Source organism: Penaeus monodon, chromosome 3 (genome assembly GCF_015228065.2).
Source record: "Penaeus monodon isolate SGIC_2016 chromosome 3, NSTDA_Pmon_1, whole genome shotgun sequence".
In the NCBI taxonomy this organism is placed as follows: domain Eukaryota; kingdom Metazoa; phylum Arthropoda; class Malacostraca; order Decapoda; family Penaeidae; genus Penaeus; species Penaeus monodon.
The window spans coordinates 42,448,548-42,470,167 of record NC_051388.1 but is presented as its reverse complement, the minus strand read 5'-3'; the positions used below and the strand labels follow the sequence as shown (position 1 = coordinate 42,470,167).

Genomic DNA, 21,620 nt, shown 5'->3' with positions numbered 1-21,620 from the left:
TCCTGGAAATATTTTATACTTGAATAAACATAGTGATATAAGCATTTCTCTTTTCAAAATGTATACACCAAATTCTTCATTACTTAGTAGCTTGTATACTGTCTTTTTCAGCAATATACAGTATTTATTGATGTTTATATTAAAAGCAAATATTTCTATTTACAGGTGAGAAAAGTAAAAAAATAAATATTTAGTTTTCATTCTAGTTTATTTGATATATGTAAAAGAATACATAATATTTATTTTCATGCTATATAAAATTACAATGTAAAAAAAAGCACTATAAATGATTTTGACCAAACACATGTGTACAATAATCATCAATCATCCAACTATACTATTAGCTTTTCTCAACTCTAATAGACCATTAACAATGTCCATTGGTAGATCACGGACCCTATAAAATTCTGAAGAATCTGCATATCTCAGTTTTGTTAGTGGGTCAGTGTAGTTGGCCTGAAAAATAGAGGATATCCATTATTTTCAGACATCATAGGCCCCCTAATCCCTTGCTCGTTGTTGTCGGGGGGCTTAGGAGATGGAGACTGGGGCCTAAAGTAGGGGATCACCCCTACCTAGGACCTCACCCCTTGCCTCAACTAATTTTGCATGGTCTTTCCTTCTCCCCCTTTCCTTTCCCTCTCTTCTTCATTATCCCTTTATTCTGTCTACTTCCTAAGGTGTGAGAGCTGTGCTGAAAGGATGGAAGGCTGGATCTGTGTCAGTCATGAATGGTCTCTGGGAGCCATGAGCATGGTATTGCCTTGGTTAATTGTCTAGCCCTGATCCCTCATGGGAACCCTAAGGGTTAGACGTTTCCTCTCCCCATTTATTTCTGGCTCACCATGGCCAATAATGATGTTTTACCCTTATCAGGGGCATTAAGGTTTTCCCTGATTTTATTGGTTTCCTGACCCCTGCCTCTCTTTTTGACCATATCTCCGAGTGATACTAAACCACCTCCTTGATGTTTGCTCTTAACTCTATCCATTGCGAATCATCCATTCAACCTTCAGAATACACTCTTTCCTCTCTCTCAATGTCTTCCACTCCATCTTCTACTGCACAATCTTCTTCATTGTCTACCCCCCCATATTTCTAATCTTCATCCTTTTTGTCCTCCTTGTCCTAGTACAACCTCTCTCCATACCACCCCATCTTCCTCTACTGCTTCCACCTCTGCAAACCTTTTGAGTACCCTTTTTGGCCCAGCCAAGTGAGACTAATTCTTTATGATTCTTACTACAGCCCCATACTCTGACAATAATATCCTTCTCTTCTAACAATGTCTCCAAAAACAAGGCAAAGTTTCTTTTCACAGTCGTTCTGATTGTTCACGCCTTGTCACAGTTACGACTGAGTCCACAAGCTTGTGCACTATCTACCCTGATTGACCTCACTGGTAAACCTATTCCTGCCCAACCTCACTCCTCCCATGTACTGGAACCTGTTTCTGTCTCTCCAACTGACTGTCTTGTCTACAATAATAACTGGTCAGACTGTGAAAACGACTTGCCTCATCGACTATGATACACTGGCAGTCAAGTGCTACACTATTCCTCCCAGGGTACACCATAAGCCCTACACCAATATTGCAAAAATTTGCTTCTGTATATATGACCTTTCCCATGAAGTTTATATTGGTAGAGGTCCTGCCCAGTCAGACCATGTTGACCTCTCCCCCATCAATGTCAGAAATGGCATTTTGGTCACCCAGCCAAACACTGTCACTCCATAGCCCGCTGCCCTCTTATGTGCCCAAACTGGTCATGACCGTTCAAATTGCTCTGCTCAGTCACGCACCTGTGCCAATTATGGTGGCTCCCATAATGTATTTTATAGAAGCTGCTCTACCTACAAGCTCGAATCTGAGGTAGCAGTTCTCAGATTTAACCCATATCTGACGGGTAGCATTCATAGAGGCCGGGGCCTCGCTGCCGGGGGCTTATATCGTCGCCCTAGCATGCGCGACCACTCATGCCAAATACCAGCATCCCATGCCGTTTCTTCGTAATACTACGAAGATATGTTGTATTTTCAGTTTTCATTATTTTTTAAAGTCTCTACTTGCCAAACTTCCTGATAAATCGAGACTGAAGGGTATTTTTGTTGTTATATAGACTCCATAGTTGATCATTATTTGGTCTATAGTCCGAATAAAATAAGCAGTGTGCGGCATCATGGAGTTGAAATCGTCGTTTTTTTGCATTTTTTTTGTTTGTTGCATGGTAAAAATGAGAAAGTGTTAAAACCGACTTAATCACACTTTCACTGGCAGAAAAATAATCTTTTGCCGTGATTGTAACAAAAAAAAAAAACTCATGGCATGTCCATACATACTCTATGGCATGTGCGTACGTGCCCCCGGCAGATGGTCCCGCCATGCGATGGCATGTGCGTACATGCCACCCATCGGCAATGGGTTAAACGAGGCCTCACTCTACATGAGGCCAGACAAGAAGTACACCAAAGAGGTTTTACTCTTTCTATCTATATGAAAACTGTACTTCACTCTGCTCCCCTTCCATCTTCTCAAGAAGTCTCAGCATCTCTCCCAGTATATCTTCCTTCAACCCTGAACCAAACTATCTGTAGTACCTCTCTCCCTCAGTCAAATTCCTATTCCAGCCTAAATCAAGATACTCCAATCTCCCACTTCCTCAATACCTCCCCCTCCCTCTCATTCTACCTGTTGCACAAGACAACCTAAATGTTCCACTCCATCTTCTCTTACCACATCCTCTCCTACACCCACCTCTTCCTCTGCTTCTCGGACATCTATGCCCTCTTCTCCTCCAGATAAGAAAACTTTTGTTTTTCAGACCTCCCCTCCAGAAAATCTGGAAGACATCCAAAAGTTCATGACTCAAGAGAATAATCCACTCCTTCATCCACCCTCTAATCACTGTAGTTGCTCTACATCCAAAGTATCTGCTGATATTCATCCTCCTTCCCCTCTTCCTCCCACTCAACCAAAAAACACCCCATCCTCTCCTCCTCCATGTGCATCACCAATCCCTCTTCCTTCCCCATTATCTTTACCACCCCACTTAGATGCTCATCTGACTCCCTTAAGTCAAAACAATGTCCTTCTGTGGATCCCTCCCTTCCTGACACTCTTCCCGATACTTCACCACCATCCCCTATTTCCCTATTTCATTCTCAGGATTCTTCTCCTACTTCCACAACTATTGTTTCTTACTGCATTACCATCTGATTGGTTCATAATAGTTCTTTTGCAGTTTTCCCATAGTGTTACTCTCCCTTCTCAGACAAACTCTCCATTTGATCTGATCACCCTATACCTTACACATCCTTTTACAAATCCCCACTGTATTCCATTTGCTCCCCCTCTATATTCTTTTCACTAATATTCTATCCTTCAGCATTCTACAACCTTTGACATCTAACATATCTTATCCTGATCACTAACTCATTTCCACCCTTTTTGCCATAATACTTTACCATAATGCTATATGACCTTTGATGTCTAGCACATTTATTTCTTCTAACCATTAACTGTTAACCAGACATCATAGGGTAATTTTGTGTAGTATACTATATGCACATGCTTTCATACAGTACAACATTAAGAAATGAATGCCATCTTATATTCCAATTTAACAATGTCTTTACTTACCGGCACTTCTTATGGGTGCCAAAAGTTTAATATCACATTTTACTCCAGTGACATGATAGCCTCATATATAATTCTAAAATGCAATATTTCCATAAAATGACAACAAAGTACCAACTAAATCTGACTTACAGGTAATCCAGACACATCTGAATATTTTTTGGCTGGTGTAAAGGCAGGAGGGGCATCAATGCTGCTATCTGAAAGGAAAGATTTCTGTAGGTTAATTTGGAGGATATTTTTGTAATCTCTTAAATGAATTGTTACTGTTGTGTTGTGTGAGTTGGATTTTGGACTATGAAAAGAACTGAGAGGAAATTACTGCATTATGCTAAACGTAGAAAACACTGGAAAGAAATTAGTGATATTTTTGGGAAAGGCAGTAAAATAAATGATCACTAATAAATAAAGGTATGTGTGTCCAAAGGGGGGTCTCAGATTAATTGCCCAACAATACATTTATTAAATTTTTGTCAATTTAAACCATTTATAACATAAGCATCCATATAGTCACCCTAATGCACTCTATATTGGGATTGTAGTGCATTAATGTGAAGATATTGATGCTAATGTTATAAACAAAAGCTTAAATAACATATTTAACCCATCACGGGTCACATGTACCAGTGTCATAAGAAATAGCTTGGTCTGCAGGGTAAGCCTGTACGTGCAGTGACGTGCCAGAGTGCATGGAGCGGGATGTTCGGCTTGATGTAGAAGATTCCTGCGCTTAGTGTCTGGCCATTGCCAGAAATCACCAAAGTTATATCACGCTCAGGGATTTCTTTTAACTGGAGGTGAGGGGTTAATGAATGAAATTGGTCTGAGACCCCCTTTAAACACGCATATCCTCAAGTCTACTGTTGAATGTGAAACCATTGTATTTTCTGTAATAAACACACACATACAGAACTTACAGTGAACAGCATCATGAGGCCAGGTGTAGCCCCTTTCCAGAGCTATAATCTGTTTCAAGTTCTTCCATCCTCTTTTTTTGCTGCTACGGAATGCAGTATGCTGGAATTCAAATTGACAAACTTTGAAGGCTTGAAGACTCATATTTATTCATGATAAAATATTTGTGAAAAACAGGAAATATAGCTTTTCTTCAGTAAGAAAGTTCTTAATTAGTGTAAACTTTTCTGTCCGTCTCTGACATTAATTTTGATAATATTACCTATAATCTTTTTAAAAAGCATACCACCTTTTCAAGAATAATGCTAGAAATCCTATACTTTGATTATACTAAGATACAGCCATAGAAAGAACTGAAGACAGGGATAAGTAAAACAGTAGTAACATAGGCACGGAGCCTCTGTTTAAAGAGCTGAATGTATGATTTTCAAATTGTAACCATATTTATTACAACTGGCCTTGAGACTGTTCTCAGTAGTCAATCATTATGAAGACATGAAGTAGGGGTGGAGTAATTAAACATTTCCTCAATGATCCCACTACTGCTGAGGGACATCAAATGAAACAAATTTAGAGCCTAAAGATCAGTAATAGCATGTTGCACATAATGCAATACTAAGCATTACTATAGCACACTCCCTCAAACATTGAATCAACAGTTTTCACTGATATACCTATTTTACACAAATGTTATGATTCATGACTGCTGTATAACCCTCCCTTGTAGAGGATTTGTCAATGATATACTCCAACAATATAGAAACTCTAGTGAAAAGTCAATAAGCCCTTAAAATTCATATTCTGGTACACTAGAGCTTGTAGAACTCCTTGGTGCTTATTAACAAAAAAGGAATTGTCGTTATAGCTAGTAATTGTTATTATAACCGGTAATTGTTCATCGATTTCCACCATTCATTTGTGATTTGGGGTGATATGTTTCGATTTTGAGTTTTTGCAATTTCGATTTTTATCCTCTTTATTTTGTAGAGACCATTATCATTAGATCTGATTATTAGTCTAACGGAGAGCCAATAAGAAAATATTGCCTACCTGGAATTCTGGATTTTTGAAGACTGGAGCCTTTTTCTCCTCCTTCTCTTCAATAATATCTTCTGTTGTAACCATGATTTTTTAAAATAATGAATCCCTCTTCTTCTTTATTAGGTTTTTAGATTAATAATGAATCCTTTTTATTCCTCCTTCTTTAACAGGGTTTTAGTTTATAAAGCAATCATTATTCTGAGGCTGAAAAGGAGCAAAAGATTCAGCCAATGTTTATATGCGAATTGACTACCTTATTTTAAAACCGGGTTATGCCATATCCTCATTTCGAAGTACTTGGTAAAGACACATTTTAACATTATTTTAGGCTAACAAATCAGCATAAAATATAATAATTATAAAATTATTTAAAATCATATTTCTGTAAATTGCATGAAATTATATCATTATCATTTTTTTAATCTTCATCGCATAACCTGGAAATAAAGATGTGCGAATCGTCTTTCATTAATTTTTATTTATTTATTATTATTATTTTCTTGTATGTAGGCAAAACCCAAAGTTCTCTAAACAGAATATCGAAAGGAAATATCATGTAGTCTTTGACTGATAGCACTTTGGACTTATTCATAGAGCTTCAGCGCAAACTCAGTTGTTCTTGGGTCTTAACGATGCCGGAATTTTGCTGTTTTTGATGAACTTGCATATATGTGTAAGGAATGGAAACCGTAATTAATATATAATTGCGATTAAATATTATAAACTGCAAATAAACATAACCCACTCTTACATGATATATCAAAATGCCAAAATTGGTTTGTTCATTACTTGTTCCGGAAGATGCAAAACATCTTTTCATTATTTTCAAGTATAAACTCGTATTGTAGAAAAAAAAAGTTATTGACATCTGGGGGAAAAAAAATAATCAAATAAAATACAATATACCACATGTGTTAGTACTTGCTAGACTCCAGCAGTCTTATAAATCTCAAATAAAAGGTTATGAATACTATGTATTTTCCTCCTGCATATTCTTTACAAATTAATAATCTACCCCATAAACGATAAATACGTATATCATTATAGATATCAATTACTGACATGTTATTATAGTTACATTAGCCTCTTTAGCGGTGTTGCGAATGAACGAAAAGGTTTTCCAAAAGAAGAACGTTCGTGTTATGGTGCGTTCAAGAGGAGCAGTAGATCACAGTCGAAGTCGGTATGTAGTTTGATATTTAATAATGACATTCTTTCGAAATGGACGAAAAATAATTTCGTTAGATTTTTAAAGTTAAATTTTGTTAAATCTCACTGGAAGATCTATGTCGCCAATACCGATGCATGGACCCCCATGGCTGAGAGTTACCAAGGCTTTTGCTGTGTAGTTTCAACCCGACTATAATGGCAGATCCCGACTTATTTCCGATACCAGGGAATGGTTTAATAAATGTAGGATTTGGTCGTTTTGTCCACCAGTTGACCGCCACGTCCCCTCAGCGGCTAAGTTGATGTGGGGAAGCAGCTTCCATTGGCTGTGAACAACGGATAATTGTTCATAAGCTGGTTAAAAGGATAGGTTAGGCCAGGTTATCTGATTAGGATAGGATGTGATATAGAGATGGTAGGGTAGGATGGGATAGGGAAAATCTTCATAAATATGTATATGGGAGTAGCAAAAAATGGTTAGTAATAGCATGAAGAGTGAAACAATAAAATCTCAAACTTGGTTAACAAAAATGATTATGGCAATATGAAAGAGCCAACACTAGTCTCTTTTCTTTCATATTTGGGTGATTCTGATCTGGCATTGTTTTATTAGAGTGTTTCAAGATAAGGAATTTACAGACTAAATGGGGATAGTAAATGTATTGAGACAGTGGACTGTTGAAATGTTATGTGTCAAATCCTTAGAGTTTGGAACACTCCACCCATGACAAATCAATAAGTAACCTCAAAGAACACTGGTAGGCTACAAGGTGATGAAAGTGCCGTTGTAGTACAATAGACAGTCATAGTTTGAAGATATTTCACATGATCTTGTGAGCCCTTTGCTTTACACACATTATAAACATGTTTTACTTTACTCATAGTACTATTCTTATTTTTTCTTTGCTACACCAATACCTATATTTACAAAGATATATATCAATTACACCTTGAAACTGATTGTGTGTCAGTCTTTTAAAAGTTGGTGAGCTGTTTTCCTGCTTTTATTTTGGTGTAAGTGGGATGAATGTATATGATTTTGGATCTGTTTCTGACTGTTTAGTATGTTTCATCCTAATGCTGTTTAAACTTTATATTCATTTTAGATGTACATATCTACCATTGGCTGAATGTTCTTGAGAGAATGGTAAATGATTAGGAAAGCAAATTTTACTAATACATTTTATAGGGTGTTTTTTAAGCTAGAACTATATACACATTGTATCACACCAAACATAAAAATAAAATAAAACACTATTATTAAGTACTTACTATTGTGTAGGTACCTATATTTTGTTATGTAAAATAGTTTGTATTTTATATATTATATTTTATAATAATATATATAATTTTATATGATAAATATTGAATAAAATACAAAACTATTTTAATAACAAGGTATATATATATATTTTTACATATATATATAAATATATATATATTTTATATATATATATATATATAAATTTTTATTGATATGTTATGTTTGTTTTTTTATGTATGTGTAATATATATTATATAATATATATATAATTATATATATATTATATATATTTTATTATTTATATAAATGATAATATTTTGTAATATATATTATTATATATTTATATTTATATATATATATTATATATATTTGTATGTATATTTATATATATATATATAATATATATTTTTATATTATATATGTAATTTATATATATATATATAAGCATATATTACACTTACAATTATTAAATATAATATATATACAATATTGTGTATATATAATGTGTATAATTTACATAATTTTATATATAACATATACATATTGTATATTATACATTTCATATTGTATTAATATATGTATATATTATATGATAGTAATATATACATATACATAATGATATATATATGTAAAATATAATGTTATGTATAATATATATAAAATATTATATGGATTATAACAATATTATGTATATAATAATAATGTATTTTAAAAATCTATATTATTATATAACATATATGTATGTATATATATCATATACATATAAAAGTGTATGTGTATAAAATATTTATTTTTATATAGTATATGTATATATACAGTTATATTTAAAATATTAATATCATATATATATTTTATAATATATTATATATGTGTGTGTGTGTGTGTGTGTGGTGTGTGTGTGGTGTGTGTGGGTGTGGTGTGTGTGTGTGTGTGTGTGTGTTTTTTACAATAATTTTTACATATATATGTATTAAATTTTTACATGTATACACATCACACACACACACACACACCACACACAACCACAACCCAAAAACCCCACACAACACACACACACACACACCACCCAAAAAACACACACCCACACATATATATTACATACTTTTATTTACATATATAAATATATATTATAATATATTTTAAAGTAAATATGATGTATGTTTTGTTTATTTTATGTTTTTATATATATATATATTTTAAAATATATTATATATATTTAATATATATATATTAAAATATTATATTTATGTTTTGTTTATTATATATATATTATAATATTATAATATATATTTTAAAATAATATGTATGTATGTTTTGTTTATATTTATATAAATATTATTATATATGTATAATATATATTATATATATATATATATATTATGTTTATGTTTATATATTAATATATTTTATATATATATATATTAATATATAATATATATAATATATAATATGTATGTTTATTTTTAAAATAATATATATATATATTATATATATATATTGTATGTTTATTTATATAACCCCCATTTTTTTTTTTTTTTTGTTTCCCTTTTGGGTTCTTAACGAGGGGCCGGAATTTTCCCCCTGTTTTTTTTTGGGAAATGAAAATTTTTTTTTTGAATATTTTTGTGTAAGGAAGGGAAAACCCGTTTAATAATATAAAAAAAAAAAAAAAAAAAAAAAAAAAAAAAAAAAAAAAAAAAAAAAAAAAAAAAATTTTTTTTTTTTTTTTTTTTTTTTTTTTTTTTTTTTTTTTTTTTTTTTGCCCGGAAAAAATTTTTTAAATTTAAAACCCCCTCCAAAAATAAACTTTAAATTAAAATTTTTTTAACATTTTTTTATAAAATTTGGGGTTTTAAAGGGGTTTGAAAATAACTTTTAAAAAAAGGGAGAAATTTTCTTTTTCTTAATTTTCAATTTCCAAACTAGTATTTGAAAAAAAAACTTTAAAAGGGGGAAAAAAAAAAATTTTCAAAAAATTTTTAAATTAAATTTTTTTAAAATTTTTCCTGGAAGATTTTATTCCCAAAAAAAAGGGGCAGGGAATCTAGGTTTTCCCCGGCTTTTCTTGAATTTTCAACCCCTAAAAAAAATGGGAGACCCCAATTAAAATTCCCTTTACCGGGGAAGGGTTTTAAATTGGTTTTGGGGGTTTTGTCCAAAAACCCAAAAGGGTTTTTTACCGCCAGGTTCCTCACGTCTAAGTTTTTTTAAAAAAGCTTCCCAAAATTGGCGAAAAAACGTAGTTTTTAAAAATTAAATTTGGTTAAAAAGGAAATTAGGTTAGGCCCAGGAATCTAAATTAAAAGGTTTTGTGTGTTTTTAAAAAAGGAGATGGTTATTTAATAAAAAAAAATTTTAAAAATTGAAATTTTTTGGGGTTTTTGCCAAAAATTGGTTGGGTTAATTTTGGGGGAAAGGGAGGGGGAAACAAAAAATTTTCAAATTGGTTAAAAAGGTTTATGGCCCAATATGAAATGGGAAATAAAATTTTTTTTTTCATTTTTGGGGAAATTCTTTTAAAAATTGTTTTAAAAAAAAGGGTTTAAGGGATAAAAATTTAAAAAAAACTAAAGGGGGTTAAAAAAATGTTTTGGAATAAAAAAGGAAAGTTTTGTTTTCAATTTGGGTTTTAAAACCTCCCCTTTGAAAATTTTAAAATAAAAATTTAAAAAACAAGGGGAACTAAAGTATTAAAGTGCCTTTGGAATTTAAAAATGAATTTTCAAATTTAAAAAATTTTGGCCCCCCCCCCCCAAAAAAAAAAAAAAAAAAAAAAAAACAAAAAAAACCCAAAGAAAAATGATCTTGTGCCCCCTTTTTGCTTTACACCCCCATTTTAAAAAATTTTTTTACTTTACTTTTATACTATTCTTATTTTTTTTTTGCTAAAACCAATCCCTATATTTACAAAGATAAAAAATCAATTACACCTTAAAACGATTGGGGGTTCGGCTTTTAAAGGGGGAGCTTTTTTTCCCCTCTTTTATTTGGGTAATTTGGGATGAATGTATATGATTTTGGTCTTTTTTGACTTTTTTGGGAAGTTTATTTAAGGGCTTTTTAAAATTTTAATTTTCCCATTTTAGATTTTACATTTTTCCCTTTGGGGGGGGAATTTTTCCTTGAGAGAATGGTAAATGATTGGGAAAACAAATTTTACTAAAAACATTTTATAGGGTTTTTTTTTAAGCTAAAAACAAATATAACCTTTGGGAATCACCCAAACATAAAAAAAAAAATTAAAACACTATTTTTTTAAGTATTACTTTTTGTGTGGGGTACCTATTTTTTTTTTATTTTAAAAATAGTTTTTTTATTTTATATATATATATATATTTTATAATTATATATATTATAAAAAGTTTAGATATAATAAATAAAATACAAACTATTTTACATAACAATTAATAATATATTATATATTATATATAATATATATATATATTATAAATTATAATAAAATTTTATATTATATGTATTGTAATTTTAATGTTTTGTTTTTTATGTTGTGTATATATATATTAAAATTTATTATTAATATATATAATAATATAATATATTATAATATATATATTATGTTGTATGTATGTATTATTTTAATATATATATATATATAAAAATATATTAAAATAAATTTTAAAATTACCCAAAAATTGTTTATATTTTTATTATTTTTTATTTTTTATTATTAAAAATATATGATTTAACATATATAATTAAAATTATTTTAATTATATGTTATAATATTTTATAAAAAATAAAATATTATATATATATATATATAAATAGTAAAAATATATATATGTATGTATATATTTTTATTTTATTATATATTATAATATATATTTATTTTTATATATGTTTTTTTTTTTATATATATATATATATATGCTTTTATAAAAACCATTTAACTAATGTTTTTTATATATATTTTATATACATTATGTTATAAAATTATACAGGGGTATTTTAAAATTACATATTGTTAAAACCCCCTATCCCATTATTTATATATTTACTTACATATATGTATATATTATATGTATATATATATGGAATTTATAATATACTTTATACATATATGTAAAATATATTGAAATTATTTTAAAAATTATATGAAAAATATTTAATATATATATAAAATGGTAATATATAAAATATTATGTATTTTTAAAACATATATGTTTTGTATTAATACATAAGGGTATGTATATTATACATATATGTATGTATATATATACACATATACATATGATAATATATATATATAATATTTATATATATATATTTTTGGAAATATATCCATATAGAAAATTTATATAAGTTTTAAAAATACAATATGTATGTATATTATACTTTTATACATAAAAAATGTGTATGTGAAAATATTTTATATGTTTATATAGGAAAATATGTAATAACATTTTTAATATATATATATATAAAAATATATATATATATTATATATATTTTATATTTTATTATGTGTGTGTGTTTTTTGTGTGGTGGGTGGGTGTGGTGTGTGTGTGTGTGTTTTTGGTTGTGTGTGTGTGGGTTTTTTTGGTTTTTTTTAAACCATAAAATTAAACATATAAAAAAATGTATATTTTTTTTTATACTGAAACCCAAAATCTACAAAAAAACACACACACACACACACACACACACACACACACACACACACACACCCCCACCCCACACCCCACACACACCCCCACACACCCACACACCACATATTTTTTACATATTATATATTTACCTTTAATATATATATATATAAAATATTATATATATATGTATATGTTTGTATGTATGTTTTTTTTTGTTTATGTTTATATATATTTAAAATTATATTTTAAAATTATATTAAAAAATATATATAAAATAATATATATATATATATATTGTATGTTTAGGGTTTTATTATTTTAATATATATATATATATATATATATTAATATTATATTTTATGTATGTAGGGTTTATGTTTATATATATATATATATTTTATAATATAATAATAATAAAATAAATATATATATGAAATGTTTATGTTTTTTGGTTTATATATATATATTTTAATTATTATATATAGGGATGTTTATGTTTATAAAATTTTATATATAATATATAAAAATTTTATATAATATATATTTTAATGTATATTTTATATTTTTATGTTTATGTTTATATAAAATATTTTAAAAATTTAGGGATATATATAATATATATATATATATATATATTTTATATGTATTTTTTGTTTATTATATTTTAATATTATAAAAATATATATATATTATTAATATATTATTTTAAGGGATGTTTATTTTTAAATATATAAAAATTATATATTTTATTAATATATTTTATATATAATATATAATATATATATAAAATTTTATATGTATGTTTAGGGTTTTTATATATATATGTGGTTTTATGTTTATAAATTAATTTTAATTATATATAAAATATATATATTATATATGTAGGGATTTTTTATTTAAATTTTATATATATATATTATATATAATATATATAAAATTAGGTATGTTTATTTATATTTTAATATATATTATTATATATAGATATAAAATTATATGTTTATTTATATATATATTTATATATTTTATAAAATTATTATAAATATTATATATATATTATATATAATATATATTTTATGTATGTTTTGTTGTATGTATGTATGTTTTGTATATAATATAATAAAATATATATAATATATATATATAATAATAAAAAAACCCAAAACAAAAACCCATAAACATACATATATATATATTAAAATAATATTTATATATATATATAAAAATTATATATATTATATGAAATTATGTATGTATGTAGGTTTTGTATGTATAATATTTTAAAATAATATATATATATAATAAATTTTATAAAACAAAACAAAATTATAAATAATATATATAAAAAAAAATTTGGGATAAAAATGAAACAAAAAAACATAAACATAACAAAAAATATTAAAAAATAAAAAAGGGGGATATATAAAAGAATATAATAAACAAAAACAAAACCAAAACAACATAATTTAAATTTATATATATATATAAAAAATATATATATATAATAATAATACAACAAATACATACATAATATATAAATATATATATAAAATTAATATATAATTAAAATTATATACACACATACAAAATATAAAAATATTTTAATATTATTTAATAAATTAAAAATATCATATATATATATATAATATACACACACTTTTATAATATATTATATAAAATAATATATATTTTAATATATATATAATATAAAATACACACATATAATATAAATTTTTAAAATATAAAAAATATATAGAATATTTATATAAAATAATTAAAATTTTTAATAATACACACACATACATAAATTTTAATAAATTTTAATAATATTTTATAAAATATAAATATAAAATATTTTAATACACAAACAATAATTATAATAATATATAATATAATATTATAAATATAATAAATATTTTAATTATATACACCCCATACATATAAAAATAAATTTTATTTATATAATAAATATATAAATATATATTTTATATATAAAAAGAACAAACTACTATATAATATAATAGTATATATATATAATTTTATATATATTATATATATAAATATTATTAAAATATATATTATCCACACAAAACATATTTTATTTTTAAAAAAATATTATAATATTTTAATATATATATAAAATTATATATAAATATAATATATTTTTTATAAAATACACACAAAACATATATAAATATATATTTAAAATTTTATACATATATTTTAAAATACAAAACCACATACAATTTATTTTATATAAAATTTTATATAAAATTTAATTTATATATATAATTTTATAAATATATATACACACCCATACATATATATATTATAATTATAAAATTTTATATATATATATATATAAAATTATATAAAATTTTTAATTAAAATATATATTTTATAATGTTTGTTTAGGGTTTATAAAAAGTATTTTATAAAATTATATAATATTTTATTTTATTATATTTATATATAAAAATGTAATGTTTTTTGTTTTATAAATGTTTTTTAATATATATAATAATATATTATAAAAATATATATATATATTTTATATATATAATATATATATTAATTTAATGTTTATGTATATATAAATGTATTTTATATATATATATATATATATATATATATATTTTATATATAAAATTTTTAATATATTAAAATTTTTTATATATAAAATTTGTTATTTTATGTTTTATAAATTTTTTTTATTTTACAAAATTTTAAAATTTTAAAATTAAAATATAAAATATATATATATATATTAATTATAATTTTATATTATATATATATTTTTTCCTTTCTTCTTAATATGTAGATACAACTACATTATGCAGATACATGTTGTTGGACTATAAACTCTTTAAATCATTAATTGTATATTATTGAAAAAAAAAATTATTTGATTGATTGATTTTTTTTTATGTAGATACAACTACATTATACAGATACATGTTGGAATATAAACTCCTTAATTCATTAGTTGTAAATTTAGGTGTTTAGAATTATACAAAACTTAAAAAACATTTTAAATTTCCCAAAGTCCCCTTAAAGTCATTCTTGGGATCAAAGAAAATTTTCACTAGGATTATTGCAAATGGAAGGGTTGGATTTCACCTACAGAATTTTTTCTTTTATATATAGTATAAAAAAGATATTTTTAAATTAAATTATATTCAAAATGCTTTATGTATTATGCTATTATGCTGAATCATGAGTTGCCTGTCCCATAAATCCCAGTTTTCTCTCTCTCTCTCTCTCTCTCCCCCCCTCTCCCCCCCCCTCCCTCTCCCTTTCTCCCTCTCCCCCTCCCTCCCCCCCTCCCTCCCTCCCTCTCTCTTTTCCCAAACCCCCCTCTCTCTTCTCTCTATCTCTCTCTTTTCCCCCTCTTCCCCTTTTTATCTCCTCCCCGTCTCTCTCTCTCTTTCCCCTCTCCCCTTCTCTCTCTCTCTCTCTCCCCCCCCCCCCCCCCCCCCCAAAAATGGTGCGACCATTATTATTGCATTCACTAGGTGGAAAAATTTAAGAGAATAATGTGATTCCATAAGTTGTTTTAACCTCTGTGATTTTAGGCACCTCACTATATGCTATGCTTTCTTTGTTTCTTCATTATTTGTCATAGTAACAAATAATAATTTTCCTTTCAGACTTCCACTCTTCAGGGTAGTAAATTTCCCTCAGATGTGCAGAAATTGGAAGCAAAAATATTTAAAAAAAAACAAAATTTTCCAGAATCGGATTGTCTCACGGGGGTGGAGAAAAAGGATGCTGAGAAGTATCATTTCAGCTCAGATATGTTCCAGAAACTAAATGGATATAAGCAACCAGTTCATTTATTAAAGTTTTCCCCCCAAGAGCAAGAGGAAAAAACCAGTTTGTGGGGGAAAACAGCCAAGACAAGGATGTAGGTGATCACTGGATGAACAATAAGAAGGAGAAAAATGAAGTAAAGGATGGAGATATGCAAAATGGTGGAAAAGAAGACTCTGATGATCAGAAAAAGGGACTGAATGATGAGGAAATATGGGCAGAGGAAGGAAGGGTTTTAGGATTGGGTGATAAGGGTGGAGATGATGGTTATATTGATGATCCTACAGGGACTGAAAATACAGAGTTGGAGGATGAAAGCTGCTTGAATATGAAGCAAGAAGAACATGGCAAAAATAAATGCTACAGGGGATGGGTTTTGGGGGATGGAAAAAAGGGTTAACTCGGGGGTACCCATCAGAGGGGGCCAAAGAAGAGGGGACATCAGAAAATATAAAGGAACCCCCTGATAATTTTAAAACAAATTCCATACCAGCAGAGCTATAAAAAACATTTAAAGCCATGAGAAAATGGGTACAAATATGGAGGTTGATGGGAAGGAGGAGACAGAAGTACAAATTTCATCAGCAGAAAATACAAGATTAGTAGAGGGTGTATATAGGGATGCTGCTGCAAAGGATAATCATATAGTACAAGAGGTCTCAGTTTCAGAAGGTAATGCACAATGTAAGAACACAAATGATGGCACTGCAGTTGATGCAGACAAAAATATAGACACTAACATATGGTCCCCAAAAAAGGGAAAAAAATACTGGGTTTATAAAAGGGGAAACATTGGGGAAAACAATGAAGAATATGAAAAAAGGAAAAGCCCCGATGCGGGAAACCCTAAATCAAACAGGACAGCCCAAAAACCAACAAAAAATTTTATCCTGAGAGAAAAGGGAACACAAATACCAGAATACGGCTCAAAATATTAAGCTGACGGGGGGAAAAAACAGCCCTGTAAAAAAAGTGACCGATTTTTGGGGCCCATAAAAGGGGAAAGGATACAAACACTTCTGGGGGAAAGGGGATGTTTGTAACGAATTAGGGGATAAAAACTACCAAAAAAGACGGGGGTTCCAGAATGTAAAGCCGGGAAAAGAAGATGATTCTTCTACTTTCCCTGAAGAGAACACGGATAATATTTTGGGAAATTGTTCAAAAGATTCAGGTAGTGAGAACATCAGAGAAATGGATAATTCTTTAGGTGTCAATTCAGAAAATGATAAAATTGTATCTGAAAGAGTAGTTGACGATGAAGAAGTTAGTGATGAAGTTGAGACAAAGGGGTATCAGCAGATTCAAGAGAATGATGACCAACAAATTTTACCAAATCACAGCAATGCAGCACAAGAAGAACAGTTAAGAGAGTCAGTGGAAAGTACTAACCAAAGAGAGGGAGTCCAGTCTGAGGAAGAGGGAAGGGCATGGGGGAAAACCCCCAAAATTGAGAGGTTTTGCAGGAAATTTCAAGGGATAAAAAGGAAGAGAGACAATGTGAAGGATAATGCCCATGACGAAAAGATCACCAAAGTGCACAAGAGGATAATTAGCCAGAAGAGAAAAAATGAGTCTACTAATGAAACTTCTAACAAGAAGAGTATGAAGAACATAGAGAGAATAAAACAAAAACTTGAGGAAATAATGGAGAAATCCAAAGCTGAGGAGGACAAGGCCATTGCAGAGCTACAGAAGATGAAGCAGGAAAAAGCTGAGGGGTACGGGGTCAATAAAAAGAAAAAAGGGAAAAGTTTTAAAAAAGCCTTTTGGCCCCAAGGAAAAGTGCATGTCCTTAAGAAAAGTTAGTAACTGTGTGAAAAATACATTGTGTATTAAAGCAAAAACAAAAAACAAAAAACAAAAAAAAAAATCTTCAGAAGTGAAGAAATTAAGGTTATGTTGTAATAACCGCATAAGTCATATGAAAGTATATTTATGTAATTTTTTTGAAAATCCTATTTTTTAAAAATTTTTTTTGTTTCCCCCAACCCAGCCAAACTTTTTTACCCTTGGAAAATAAAAAGGGAAAATAACCCTTTCCCTTGTACAATTTTAAAATTTTTTGCCCCCAAAAAAATCATACTGTTTTTTTAAATAGATTTTTAAAAATCCGAAAGTGGGGGTTTTGATTATATATCTCTACAATTGGGTAAACATACCCAGACTTGTCTGCAGTCAAACACGTCCAGGTATTCTTTGTGCCTCAATATTGCAATGTTTGTGTGTAATCTGTACATGGTCCTGTAATTCTTTAAAACTTTGGTAATTGGCCCTTTCTAACCCAAGGACATTGGAAGAAAGGGAAAAAAGGCAAAGGGAAAAGCCATGTGTCAAAAGTTATTTTTCAGTCATCTATACTCTAGTTTGTTAATTTTCTTTTATTAATTTCTATTTCATTGATTTTTGTTTCTTTATATAATTGTATTATAATCTTTTGTTCCCTTTTTAAAAAATTTTTTTTTTGCCTAAAAAATGTCCCAAAATTAGAAAAGGTATGCCTTTTTGACAAAAAATTTTTCTTCATTTTGGTACCCCAAAAAATTACCAAATAAAACCTTTGGGGAAAATTTGCGACTGGTACAAAGTTCATCTTAAAATAAGGTTAAAAAGGGACTAAATCCTTTGGGTAAGTGAAGGATATCTGCATGTGTTTTTTTCTTGTTTCTAAGATTTTTTGTGTAAATGTCAATCTGCACTGTTTGCCAAACCAAAAGTAACAAAGTTTAACATGCTTATGCAAAGGATATTTTATGTTATTATTTATTTAATTAATCATACCACCACAGCTGGTATGATTTTTTGGGAACCAAGGGGCCCTTTTTTACTTGTAATGGGGACCTTAAAACACTGGGAAAACAAAGGGGAAACAAAAATTTTTTTCCCCCAAACCTATGGTTTTTTTCTATTTTTTGTCTACCCTTGTAACTCCCTGATTTTGTGCTGTTCATAATGGATAAGGCCTTTATGATTCAGGAATTTTTTTGTTTGTTATTCTGATGATAGTTTCTTTTATAATAAGTTTGTTCAAAAGGCTTTGTTTTGTTTAATTAAAAAAACCCCAAAATTTCACATTTTAATTCCCCCCCCCCCCCCTTTTTGGAATATATTACAAAGTTTGAAAGCAATCTTTTTTTGTGTGTGAATATTGTACATAATTTATTATAGATTATTCATAAACTTAGATTTAAATCTTGACTTCTGGAATCCATGGAGCCATTGTTATTTGTATTCTCTGTTCAGTAAAGAGATATTTTATTACTGCTTTGTTTATGATTCACTTTGCCATAACCCTTGGGCTTTATCTTTTCCATCCCCCTTTTCCCTGCGGGATTTGCTTAAATCTACTGGGATTTGTGAAATCTTTCGGGAAATTTTGGGTACTTTTTTTAAACCCCCATAAAATAAAAATAAAATGAAAAATGCCCACGCTTTTTAAATTCCTCCCAAATTTTCCTACCAAAAACAAATAACCTTTCATATCATTATCTGTAGTAGAAAAGTACCCAATTTTATCAAAAAACCAACATACGCACTTTTGAAACATGCTCACCCCATGAAACCCACCCCCACTCACACGAAAAACATATGCCCGCCAGACACAGACCCCGACAGACAGACAAAAAGACACAGACACGACACAGACAAAACACACACAACACACACACAGCACCCCAGCCCCAACCCCGGGAAAACACAAGACACACAGACACACAGACAAAAACAAACACACAGCCCACACACACAAACACACACACACACACCACACCCAAAACACAAACAACAACAAACAAAAACACAAACCCCCCCCACAACTACCCACACAACACACACAAACACACACACACACACACACCCAAAATTTTATTATAAACGGAAACAGGTTTTCAGCCCACTGCTAAATTTTTCTTATTCTTTTTCCCTATAAAAAAGTATTTTTTCCAGAAAAATTTAAATTTAAAAGAAAAAGTCCCTTTTTGTCAACATTTATAAAAGACAAGTGCCTTTTTCCCCACTATTTTTAATACTTTAAAAATATGCTATCCACACCCCACTTTATACAGAAAATATACAATTTTGGGGAAAATTACAGGTTTTTTACCCCAAATTGCTTCTTTTGGGGAAAAATTCTTTTTTTTAAACGTTTTTTAAAAATTCAAGAAAATTTCCCCATTTTTTGTTTGCCTCTGCTACATATGTATATTTTTACACATATTTTTATGAAATATGCATTGTGTTTGTCTTGCTCACATTGCAAGGGGATACTGAGGTCTAAATTTAGCAAGGATGTCATTTTCTAAAAAAAATAATAGAATTTAAAAATAAAAAAAATTTTTGCCAAATAAAAAAAAAGGGAAAAAAATAAAATCCAGTACAAATTTAAAATTTTTCTTTAAAATTACTATTTTTGGCCCCTGTTGTTTTTATCCCTTTAACCGAGGGCTCTCCGGTGGAAAAGATAATCGGGACCAAAAGCCATGGGATCATTGGTAATGTCTTTTTGGGGGTTTTGGAATTTATGCCTGAAAAAACAGGGGGTTTGGCAAAGACGCCCCATTGTAAGGAGTGGAGCATAGAGTAGATTTCTGCTTGAAATGTATTTATATCATCAACAGATACTAATACTGATAATGTTAGTTATTGTTATACGTAACATTATGGTTATCAACAAGGTTTAGTTGAAAACAGGGATGGCAGAGGACACTGAAATAGTTTGTACCTTCTGAATGTCCTTTCATTAATCTTTGATTTGTTTGGCAAAGGGACTTTGGAGTGATATGATAGGTCTGAAATTTCTTTAATAGGTGTGACATGTTCCATGTTCTGGTTCCATAGAGATAACATCCTAAATGTTCAAACTCTTGTTACATCTACAGTGTTCAGCCAAAGCCCCTGCTTTGCTGGACAACCCCTGGACATACCAGCCATCTCCTAGAGTAATGTCCTTTACAATATCTCATCTGATGTGCTTTCCAATTTGGAATATTTTCCATGAGGTCATGGCTGTCTATAAAAGTAGCAAAAATTTTTGGCCCCGGGGTGTTTAAAATCCCCTTTACTGGATTACTTGTACCCGCAAAAACCTGTCTGCCTCTGAAAACTTAGGCCTGGGAATGGAAATTTCCCTGGATTGCTTTTTGGGTTTTTGTGGTTTCAAGTAAAAAAATTTTGC

At 28.7% G+C, this 21,620-nt stretch overlaps 1 protein-coding gene and 1 pseudogene across 1 annotated transcript; one reads left to right on the top strand and one right to left on the bottom strand.

The window, feature by feature from the left end:
* Window positions 1-248: 248 nt before the first annotated feature.
* LOC119594842 (INO80 complex subunit C-like) lies at window positions 249-5,856 on the bottom strand. The gene is made up of 4 exons (XM_037943930.1): window positions 5,603-5,856; window positions 4,555-4,654; window positions 3,770-3,837; window positions 249-456 (listed from the first exon to the last, which is right to left on the bottom strand). The coding sequence occupies exons 1-4, from the start codon at window positions 5,675-5,677 to the stop codon at window positions 325-327; spliced, it is 375 nt and encodes a 124-aa protein (XP_037799858.1). The 5' UTR covers window positions 5,678-5,856; the 3' UTR covers window positions 249-324.
* A 10,506-nt stretch (window positions 5,857-16,362) lies between these two features.
* Window positions 16,363-21,383, top strand: LOC119586346 (annotated as a pseudogene).
* The last annotated feature ends 237 nt before the right edge of the window (window positions 21,384-21,620 follow it).